Source organism: Zea mays, chromosome 1 (assembly GCF_902167145.1).
Source record: "Zea mays cultivar B73 chromosome 1, Zm-B73-REFERENCE-NAM-5.0, whole genome shotgun sequence".
NCBI lineage: Eukaryota > Viridiplantae > Streptophyta > Magnoliopsida > Poales > Poaceae > Zea > Zea mays.
The window spans coordinates 71,245,000-71,257,020 of NC_050096.1; the positions used below are offsets into that span (position 1 = coordinate 71,245,000).

Genomic DNA, 12,021 nt, shown 5'->3' on the forward strand with positions numbered 1-12,021 from the left:
TGTCCGTCCCGTTTGAGCGCGTGCGTTGACCCAACACTAGCCTTTGTTTGGTTAAGTGCATAAAACGAGATCAAGTTGTACTGGCAGATGCAACGCTAGCAAAAAAATATCTCTTAAAGCTGCATGCGCGGGTACGCTAGAAACTTCTGTTTCCCACGGGGCATGCTCGCCTGAGGCAGGCCACGGGCAGCAGTCCAACCAATCAGCCGCATAAGGTTTGATCAGCTGGAACGATTTTTAGTGAAATCCGGCATAAACGAACAGGCCATTAGGGTTTGTTCGCACTGTTAATCCATATGGATTGAGTGATATTGGGTCGGTTTAAATTAATAGCAAGTCAAAATCTATCCCAATACATTTCAATACACTCCCGTCCACATTAAATTGCAATAACCGAAGGACTGAGTGGAATCTAAGCATCTTTTGTGCTGTACGTAAGACTAGTAGGGCTGCATGTCATGGCAACTCTCAGCGGAAAATGTGGAATCGACACCATTCACCAGCACTAACCAGATCAGCCACGTACAGCCAGTTACAACAGTACTCGTGTCGCCGAAACTAAACCAAAAAAAAAACCATGCTGCAAAATGCCAGTCATCCATCATCATCTCCGGGTACTACTACTACTAGCATGCACGCAAAATTTCTCATGGCCATCATAGGCACAGGCAGCAGCGCGGGGCGCAGCACGCGGCGCTGCACATGGGGCAGGCGCAGGAGCAGCAGCGCGGGCAGGCGCAGGTGCAGTCGCACGAGCAGCGCGGGCACGGCGCGCAGCACCCGCAGCCGGCGGCGGCGTACACGACGCGGAACCGGCAGCAGCAACAGCTGCAGCAGGAGGAGGCGGTGGAGGAGCAGAGCTTCCCCAGCCGCGGCGCGCAGGAGCAGCTCGGCGCCGGTGGCCTCTTGAGCTGCAACGGCGGCGGGCACCACCACCCGCCACCGCAGATCCACGAGAGGTAGTAGCTCAGGCAGCTCTTTCCTCTGCATGCATGCATGCACAAAACTCAACTTCATTCATCTGATTGCCAATCATTAATTCACCCAACTCAATGCAAGCTATGCAGTAGCTAGCTAGCATTAGCAACAAACAGTAGCAGCAGCATTATTTTCAGGTTTTACTGATGCACTCCTATTCAGCTAGCCAGCAGCAGACGACGATGGTTTTTCTGACGACGTGGTGATGAGGAAATAGTTGAAACAATTATAGTAACAATGAGGTGACGGTTCTGAAAAGCAGCACTATAGATGCTCGATTAAGTGTTAGCGCAGACAACGACAAACTGATTGCTCTGCAGGGCTGGGCTGACAACGTGTGATGTTGACGGCATGGCAGTTTAAAGTAGACGACATGCTGATTACTCTGAAAGTTTGTACTCCCTCCGTTTCTTTTTATTTGTCGCTGGATAGTGCAAAATTACACTATCCAGCGACAAATAAAAAGGAACGGAGGGAGTAGTGCAGTACGGGTTGCAGGCTGCAAAGGGGTAAAAAAAAAGCAGCAGAGATCTGATACAAGCCGTTGAAGCTGCTAGGACGTACACGTACGTACGCGCGCTGGTGGGAGGGAGTGGGACTGAGGCTCAGCTCGTTCGCGGATGATCACCAAGCTTTCATACAGCTTGCACTGAATGAATATGCCCCCTTTTCATACTTTTTCAGAAAATGGACAGGTTGTGGTCTCAGTAGACAGTAATAATTGAGATATCTATGTCTCATTCATTTCGGGGTTTATTAGCTCTGGGTGATAGTTTTCTGTCTTATATATGACGATTTGCAGAGGCTAGTTGTTTATGTTGCTTCTCCCATCCTACCTAAAAATGATTTGGGTGATGATAGTAGGATTTTTTTTTCTCTCGTACAAATTAGTCTTTTTTCATGTGATCGATCTGCTAGCTAGTGCTAGGGTAATACACAATTGACAACAAAATAACATTAATAAAGACGTGTAGTTTACTAATGGGCAAGAACCGGCGATTACTATAATAATTATTAAGAGCTGTGAGCAACGGAAGTACCGGAACTTCTTCAGAAACTGCTGAGATTGATCGTGGCTTCCTCTCTCTTGCTGACTGCTTTTGAACAGATATATATGTTAAGAAAACGGCACCATTCACGCTAGGTTAAAGGACGAATTCACAACCTGAAAATCCATACATCGTTAGGAACGGATCCGGGTTCCTTCCAACGAACTCATCAACCCTGCAGAGAATTATCAAAGAGAGGCAATCAGCAGAGAATCTTCTTTGGTTATTTGCCCACATGGTCAGTATATATATTGTTGTAGCAGCGATTCATTCAGACAGAAACCTAAAACTAGCTAGTTATCCGACCATGGCTATCTAGTATATATCTTATCCAAAGAACAACAATGTATGGATGGATGGATGGACAACTGAATGAGAACATGCATGTTTTGCAATTAATTAAACTAAAGAGAAAGTTCATCGATTATTTCTGATACTAGCGTTTTAAGCCATCCTCGTGGATCGCATGCATGTAAATGTAACAAGGGCCGCCCCCCTGTATGTATATAACACACGTACGTAGCAATATAATATATAACGGAGCATGTGTTCAGCTTACTCTTTGCAGCATCTGGAGGCAGCGTGGACCCCCTCGATGGAACTTATTTCGCCCTGCATGCAGCAACGGAAACCAAACCGAGCGTTTCAGGGGGTAATGATATAGTAATACTATGTTGGTAAATAGTAAATACCACTGTATACTGGTCAAGTAAAAAGCCATGTGTTCAGCTGTCAACTTTTCAGGCATTGTCTGGGATATTTTTAAAACACACGCGGCACCTTCGAAGTTTGGAGTCTCGCTGAAGAAGAAAAAAAAACCCAGCTTGCATTGGGGCCTTTCCTGCAGTATTATTATTCTAATGTAACGAGATAGTGCAACTATATAGTTATATACAGACGGCCGTACGTACGCCGGCATATATATAGTGGCATATCAATAATCTCGTGATAGATTAATCATTAAGGTTATAACTATATGCTGCCGAAAGTCTACATCTCACTCCGATCGAATCTTTCGGCACTCAGTTTTTCTCTCTTCTCATCTTCTCCTTCTTCTCTTCTTCAAATTTGGCGGCTTTAATTAATTAATTATTTTTTTAAAAAAAACGGACAGGTCAGACGGTGTGGGGACGGGGAGAGCGGTGAAGAAGACAGCCGAAGCAGGTTAGCCATGAGCCCATGGCCATGACCATGATAGCAGTAGGGGGAGAGAGAGAGAGGGAAAAGAAGGTCGTCACGGACTCACGGGCATGCATGGTTAAAGTCTGCAGGATGGAGCTCCACCACCGCGTGACCGTGAACGAAGCTCTACATACCAAAGTTCTACCGTCTCGTACGTGGTGCATGCCATGCCATGGTGATTGGTGAGGCGTCGACGGTGGTACTCCCTCCGTTTCTTTTTATTTGTCGCTGAATAGTGTAAAATTGCACTATCCAGCGACAAATAAAAAGAAACGGAGGGAGTACGTCCGAAGGCGAAGGGAAGACACGTCAAAAAAATTCTAATGTCCTAATAATAGACCGCCAAAATTAAACAGTCTTTAACAATTCACTTGTATGGTCGTCTAAAAAACTGTTTTACAAGGTAGACTGTGTAGTGTTGGAAGAGTGAAGTTTAAATATAAAAAGATGAAGATGGATAAGCTGCTAGTAATAGCCTAAAGGAACTCGTACGTTATATATGCGGCCATGCGGAGTACGACTATGTATGCATCAAGGAAGAAAGACATGCATATAGGCTGCAAGCTGCTGGTGCAGTAGCCAGTAAGGTCATGCATGAGTATGTTGTAGAACATCATCAGTACGTTGCGGAGAGCTAAATGAATTTGTCGGTTTAGATTAATTAATAACTCTGCCATATATGCAGTACACCGATGGCAACGCAGGGCTAGCTGTGTTTCTGCATGCTCATCGGGCAGTAAATAGTGTTTAATTAACGTATGTTTTCAGGAGTATTTTATTGCTTGGGTAGCTGACATAGCTCTGAGCTAGTGAGCAGGCTGCTGGACAGCATGAGTAGTTGCAAATGTGGAGCGTTCCCTATACCATCAGATCAGAAGCAACTTTATGTCGCGTATGCCCTGCTGACTATGTTTCAGATAATAATAATAATAGTAGTAATAATAATAATAATAATAATAATAATAATAATAATAATAATAATAATAATAATAATAATAATAATAACAACAACAACAACAACAATAATAATAATACATTAAAACAATAAAGTTAGCAAAGGGCAGGTTGCACGGAGTTTTTCATTGATGAGCTAAAGGAAGCCTTGATTTAGGCTGTTTAAATATATACTAGCTCCGTTCTTGAATATTTATCGTAAGCTAGTTTATTTTTGAACTAAGCCATGACAAAATAAAAAATGAAGGGAATATGTTTTAGCATATACTACACGCGCCTGCTACTATAGTGTAGTGTGCGCCGGTGTAGCCAGCAATGCAAGGTGTGCACTTACGCCTACAGCTTTGTTTGGGTACTATAGTGTTCACCCCAATCCATATGTATTGGGGGTGGATTGGGGGCGGGGGTATAAATTAAACTAATTCACATCTCGATTCATCTTAATACACGTGGATACTAGAGTACCTAGATAAGGCGGTTAGGTGATGTATTATACAGCCTGATTGGATGGATGCACGTCCATGCGCAGGCTGACACCGTCCTGACTGGCTAGATACGATAATTTTGAGCGTATGGGTGGATGCAGTTTAGTAACATCAAAATGGCTTATTTTGCATCCACCTATGCAGGCCGTGACTCACACATACAAACAACCAAACATAATCTTAAGTAAAATCAACAAATGCGGTGATATAAGATGAGATGGTGCGGGTAATCGATCATACGGATAGTGTATTAAAAGCCATGCATGCATGCCATACGAGAGGAGTATTTAGGACTAGGAGATGCATATGTGACAGTGTGACACCAATAATCAAAGCGTGGGCCGCCGGCCTTGTATCTTCTTGTACATGTAGAGATCCTAGATCCCTTAAACCCTAGCTAGTAGCTAGATATATAGAACAGAACTGAATCAGCAGTAGTAGTAGTGCTTTGATTCTTGAGAGAGAGAGAGAGAGAAGTAGTATCAGCGGCAGGCAGAAGACAAAGAAGAATCCAAGCTAGCTAAATAGAGTAGAGAGACGGAGACGACGGAGTAAGTAGTCGTGGGAAATGGTAGGCAAAACGAATATAAAGCGCAGAGTGTTGAGCCTTGACACGCGCGCAAATCCATGGTACGTACGTACGGGTCCGCACGTGCCCGGAGGCCTAAACTAATAAACCAGCAAGCCCAGAGGATTAAAGAACTACTAAGCTAGCTTTCAAGGTAACGGTCTCATGAATCGCCCCACTGCTGCTAGTGCTAGCTAGCGCTAGCGTTTCAGTTTCTCTCGCGGCCGGCCGGATCGAGCGAGAACCACCAACCAGAGCTAGCGCAACTGGTAATTTCAATTTCGTTATCCTCAATTCGTCATCCTTTGTTTGTGCAGTCTGCACGTACGCATGCGATTGCATTTTCAGTACAGAGAGAGAAAGGGAAGCGCATCTGACTCAGCAGCAAGGAACATATAGAGAACGTATCTTGTGCGCAAGGAGCGTTGGTGCTCCCATGAGCAAAATTAATCCAGACCACAACCTCCACATCCAACGGTGCTGTGTCAGGGGGTTTTGTAAAATGTTCTTTACAACTCTGAACATTTTACAAAAACCCCCCTGACGCAGCACCGTTGGATGTGGAGGGTGTGGTCTGGATTGATTTTGCTCATGGGAGCAGCAGGGCTCCTTGCTCATAAGATATGGTGTCATATAGGTGATGCATGCAAATTAAAATGCGGAAAGGCCCGGCAGTCGGGAAGACGGCCGAGCAGTGCAGCGTAATCGATGATGGAGTGATATGAGAGGTGGTGGTATGCGAGCATGTGCAGGTGAGGTTTATATATTAGTATTTATTAATTAATGCGTACTGTAGTGTACCTCGAGGAAGCCGATCTCCCGGTGGAGCGCGTCGACGGCGAGCTGGAGGCGGTGGCGGCCGCAGGGGTCCGGCGAGGCAGGCGGCGACTTGGGCCTCGGCGCCGCCGCAGCTGCCATCGTACACGTCGTCGATTGTTATAGTGGACGAACGAGCGATGGATTGGATCGACGAGCTCGCTAGCGAGCCGAGCCTAGCTACCAAGCTACTCTAGCTGGTTATACGTAGTGCGCGGGTGCGCGCGCGGCAAGGGCTTGATGGCAGAAGCGGAATGGGGCCGAGCTTATTGCTGGCGAGGGGAGAGCAAGAGCAAGCAAAGCCAGCACAGCAAGTGCAAAGGAATCGAATGATGGGAGGCAGAGAGCCTACTAGGCTAGAGGCGCAGCAGCAGCGAGCGAGCGCGAGGAGGATTAAATGGCGGTAGTGGAGCGAGCTGCTGCAGGCCAGCACATGGGGGTGGGGAAGGGGGAGAGGAGGATGAGGAGGAGGAGGACGGGGCGAGCTGCAGCGTGCAGTGGGATGGTGGCGGGTTGCCGTTTCGGGCGGCAATGATCAATGATGGAGGGGAGAGAGAGAGAATAGAGAGAGAAGAGAGAGACAGCGGCAGCCAAGCCTTCGTTTCTCTCTTTCCGGGTAGTATACCCTAGTGTTGCTGTGGCTGTGCTGCGAGAGAGAGAGAAAGAGATGGTAGTACGGTACTAGTACTACTACTCCGGTGCAGCAATGCAAGCTCGCAACGCGCAGCTATAGCTAGCTAGCTAGGCCGCCAGTCCGCCACCACTGGCTGAATCTGAGACGAGACTGCTGACGAGTGAGCTAGGAGTAGAATCTAATGCGAGTACCATGCATATGCATGAGGGAGGGCCGGGGGGAAGAGAAAGAGAGAGAAGGGGTGTGACAGCAGAGGAGAGAGACTGGCCGTGGCCGGGGCTTGAAAGATTGTCGGGGCCGGATCTAGAGACGGGCACAGTCTCAGAGAGAGACAGAGGGAGGGATCCAGCCACCCGTCCAGGCCTCGCCGCTGGGTCTGGGTGGGTCCATCCGCGACGATGCGGAGGAGCTAGCAAGCATATACACTACTACTCCTACTGTAGCTAGCTCCAGGCCGCTACTCTACTCATGCGTGCTCTCTGCTATCTGCTCTCTCGTCTGTCGCGCTGCTACACGTGCTTCTCCCCTAGCTATGCTATGCTATGCCCTGCCCTGCCCCCCTGGACCTCGGAGATGGTTTGTCATCACACGCTTCATTGCAGCAATCATATGTTCCCACAGCCGTGCGTCGCCTACAACCTTATTAGCGCCCGTTGGAATGCCCTGAGATTCGAGATGTCAAGAATCCGTACGTGCTCAGCTCAGTCAATCCAAACGGGGGTAGTGTTTTGAGGACAAGTAGAAAGTCATATTTATTAATCCTACAGTCTTCTTTTCACGGGGTAGTATATATATATATATGTTCAAATTAATATACGACATCGCGAAGTCCAAAAGGCTCCAGAGCGCGTTACAAGGGACATGTACAGTGGAGAGACACCAAACCGGTTCTCCAAGCACAGGAGATAACTAAGACCTTGTTCGTTTGTGTCGGATTGGTGGGTCGGAACGATTTCGAGCCGGATTACTTCTCTAATTTATATAAACTTTGATTAGCCGGAACGATTCCGGGTACAATCCGATGTAAACGAACAAGGCCTAAGAGACTCTATTGTACAATGGAGTGTCTATAAACGTAGTCTATTAATAAATACATAATTAAATGTATTTGTATAGCATCAGATCGATAGAACAGAGGACAAATTCATACAGTGAAAAGTGAGGCGTCTGTTGCTACTTGGTTTACGAGCCAGAGGCGTCTCTTCACGGAGAGATGGCTCTAAGATTTTTTTGCAAATAACCCCCTTAAACACCTTAAGAGCCTCCACATTAAACACCACTGTACATGGCCTAAGGAGAAGAAGTCTTTAAATGGTTAAAATTCAAGCTGATATGAAAGAGAAAAGAACTCTCCACTTGATTGTTCCTTTAGCATATATATTCAACTTAGGAACAAAAGCGCAAGTGAATAAGTGAGAACTTCATGGAAGAAAAAATAACCACGATAGAAAGATGCACAGGTGACACGGTGATTATATCCCATGGTTCGGTCAATGCCTACTTCATATTGTGGTGACCTCCTTCGGTCAAGGGTTGCATTGCACTCAACCCCTCTCAAGTGATCCAAAGATCAAACTTGGGTACCACACTTTTCTTCCTTATCTCAAGTTTTTTCCCTTTGTGAGGAATCTCAACAATTTTGAGTCTCTCACCCTTACACAATTGATCACAATTAAACCGCAAGAGTTAAGGGAGGGAATAGAACCACACACACGAGACAAACTTGCACTGACTCACGCACACAAAGCGAGAGAGAGGAGCACAAAGACAACATAACGGAGTTACAACTCAAAACAAGTGCCCAAATCTCAATCTACTAAAGCAAAGGCTTGAATTCGATGTCTCGGCGTTGTTGGATGTTCAGTGAGTGCTTTATAATAAGGGGAAGAAGTCCAAAAGGCCCGAGAGCGCGTTATAATAAGGGGAACAAGTCTTTAAATGGTTAAAGAGTATCAAATTAGAATCAAGGTGATATGAATACAGAGAAGAGAACTCTCCAATTGACCGTTTCTTTAGAATATGTATTGAACTTAGGAACAAAAGCGTAAGTGAATAAGTGAGAACTCTATGGAAGAAAAAAATAATCACGATAGAAAGATGCACAAGTGACACGGTGATTCTATCCCGTGGTTCGGTCAATGCCTACTCCATGTTGTGATGACCTCCTTCGGTCAAGGGTTGCACTCAACACCTCTCAAGTGATCCAAAGATCAAACTTGGGTACCACGCTATTCTTCCTTATCTCAAGTTTTTTCCTTTGTGAGGAATCTCAATAATTTGAAGTCTCTCACCCTTACATAATTGATCACAATTAAACCCCAAGAGTAAGAGAGGGAACAGAACCACACACACGAGACAAACTTGCAGTGACTCACGCACACAAAACGAGAGAGAGAGGAGCACAAAGACAACACAGTGGAGTTACAACTCAAAACAAGTGCCTAAATCTCAATCTGCTAAAGCAAAGGCTTGAATTCGATGTCTCAGTGTTGTTGGATGTTCAATGAGTGCTCTATAATAAGGGGAAGAAGTCCAAAAGGTTCAAGAGCGTTATAATAAGGGGAAGAAGTCTTTAAATGGTTAAAGTCTCGAACTAGAATCTACCTCATCCGTTCTAAAATATAGTTTTCTATAGCCCATTTTTTCATCCACATTCATCCAAATGATAATAAATATAAACATATATGGAAACTACATTTATATGTTACATATTTGATTAGTCTAAAACGAATTATATTTTATAACAAAAGTAGTATATATGATCTTCCCCGCTCGGCTGCCATGGATATAAGAATATGCACCACCGCACGCACATGATCCAAGATAAAAAATAGGTTGTGTTTTGTTCAAAACCTAAACCGTGAAATAGGTAGGGATTTCCTACGTCTAGATTCTCGGTGCCGCCCGTTTGAATACCACCAGAGATTCTAGGTGCGAAAATTCGATGATTTCATCGACTAGCCATAGCGACCACACACTAGCTATAAATTATTGGATCTGTCCTAATTCATAATTTGTCTGACTTTTTAACCAATTTTGACCAGTTTGTCTTATTCATTTTTGAAATTAATAATACCACAATAATAATTAATAATTATTATGATTTTTTAAATAAGACGAGCCGATCAAACTTGGGGTAAAAAAAGTCAAACGAATTATAAATTGGAGCGTATGGAGTAATATTTATATCCATTGATAACCCAAAATATATATGCATATTAATATACACATTCACAACACATATATCTTCATCCATACCATATACATTCACAAACACACATTCATCTACATCACATACATTCACAGACACATATATTCATTAACATCATATACATTAACATATATCATTCCATACCATATTGATCAATCATAAGAAGTCTTCAAGTATCATCAAATATTCAAGTCTTGACTGTTTGAACTAACGTCACAAGTACCAATATTCATACATCAAATTAGTTTAAACATGGACTTGTAAGATGGTTAGAATTCTCATCACTATCTGGAGTGTAGTTAAACAATTAGTTGACAAATGGCTAATTATGGATGAGTCTAAAAACTTGCAAACTTGTAACACTCTGTCCACTCTTGGACCGACGATACTTACTCCTGGCAGCCCTATAGGATCATAGACCATCCTTACAAACCAACATGAGTCTTTTGTGTGCACTTTGTTCTCACTCGTACGCACCTGAGAAGACTTCTCGATCGATCACCCATCCTAATATTGCTCTAGGCCAAGCATGCTTAACCTACAAGATCTTTCGAGACAAGCTTCCGAAAAAGAAGATGTGCCTTATTGGTATGAGTATTCTATCAATCCTATTAATCCTTGGGCTAGGATATCATAATCTCTCCATTAGAAGACCGATGTTCTTATCGGTCAACCCCAAGCCATGAACCTCTCCTCTTGGCCACGTCTATGTGCCAATGTGGTCATATGTCATGCCATGTGACCACTCTAGACCCACATGCGCCATATGGCCGAACCCCTATTACACACACGCTCGTGAAACCATGAGGGTCGGCTCTAATACCATTTGTAACATCATGTCCACTCATGTACCGGTGATATTTACTCCTAGCAGACCTCTATGATCACCGACCATCCCACAGTCCAACACAAGTCTTTTGTGTGCACTTTGTCCTCACTCATACGCACTCGAGAAGGCTTTCTGGTCGGTCACCCATCCCAATATTGTATAGGCCATGCATGCTTAACCCACAAGTTCTTTCAAGATAGGCTTCCGAAAACAAGATACACCTTATTGGTTTGAGTATCCTATTAAGCCTTGGGCCAGTATATCACAAAACTATAGTTAGTTAGAATTAAATTGTATTGATTATAATTAGATAGATTTAAGGTAAATTGACTATTTTTTGCTAAAATTTGAGCTCGATTAACTAAGTTATGCTACAATGACTATGTTTCGATACAAATGCACTATATTGATTAATTTTCCCTTGAATTAATTTTGCAAAATTAACTAAGTTTCGATAAAATTGAGCTAAGTTGTTTTTTCTACAAGTTATGCTACAATAATTATAAGTTTCGCTGTAATTGAACTATATTGATTATTTTTTCCTTGAATTAAGCTAAATTAGTTAGTTTTGCCAAATTAACTAAGTTTTGATAAAATTGAGATAATTTTTAGAATTAAGTTTAATTGGTTAATTTTTATTACAATTAAGCTAAGTTTGCTAAAGATGTGATTACCCGAGATCGTAGCATCCATGGAGAACCCCATTATAGCAATGACGATAGTTGTGGCATCTAGAACATAGGAAAAGCGATGTTTATCCCCATCCACAACAACTTTATTTATGAATTGAATAGATAAAACATCATTAGTTATGTTAAAAATCTAAAAACGAAAATATAAGATCAGTCGAATTTACTTAAAACATTGTTTATGGCTATGCTATGTAGTTAGGGCATGAATCTTGTACTTGTTGTTGACTTATGCCCACCCAATTTCTGCTGAGAGCCGAGAACAGGGTCGAGGGCTCGATCATGTACCCGAACCCCCTTGACAAGGAGGTTGCCCATGTCATAGTGGTTGACACAGTACTGAGTATGGCAAAAAGCTTTGAGTAAGACGTCAGCTCTGCAGTATACGGTGACATTAGGCGCCTTTCCGTTGTTGACATTGAGGTCGAAGCCAGGCTCAAGCGAGGCAGAAGTCCGCCTGAGCCTGCTCTAGGATTCGTACACGTGCGCGATACAGTTGAAGGAGTGGTCTCCTGCAGGATTCGCGAGGAGCAGGTAGCCGAGGCTAGGCTCGAGCAAGGCGGAGTTTGTCCCGAGGCCGAGGTTGGCTTCGGGCGAGGCAAAGTTTGCGCCCGAGGGCCAACCTG

The 12,021-nt window shown here is 44.0% G+C and overlaps 1 protein-coding gene across 2 annotated transcripts; it reads right to left on the reverse strand.

The window, feature by feature from the left end:
• Positions 1 to 301: 301 nt before the first annotated feature.
• On the reverse strand, positions 302 to 6,959 carry LOC100277439 (uncharacterized). Of its 2 annotated transcripts, none has more exons than XM_020549508.2 (5): positions 6,018 to 6,959; positions 2,587 to 2,639; positions 2,158 to 2,202; positions 2,019 to 2,075; positions 302 to 984 (listed from the first exon to the last, which is right to left on the reverse strand). In XM_020549508.2, exons 1-5 carry the CDS (start codon positions 6,132 to 6,134, stop codon positions 657 to 659), a joined length of 600 nt encoding a protein of 199 aa, XP_020405097.1. In that variant the 5' UTR covers positions 6,135 to 6,959; the 3' UTR covers positions 302 to 656. The 2 variants fall into 2 exon arrangements, with proteins under 2 accessions (XP_020405097.1, NP_001354253.1); NM_001367324.1 differs by having other exon boundaries at positions 482 to 984; positions 2,019 to 2,072; positions 6,018 to 6,239.
• Between the last annotated feature and the right edge of the window lie 5,062 nt (positions 6,960 to 12,021).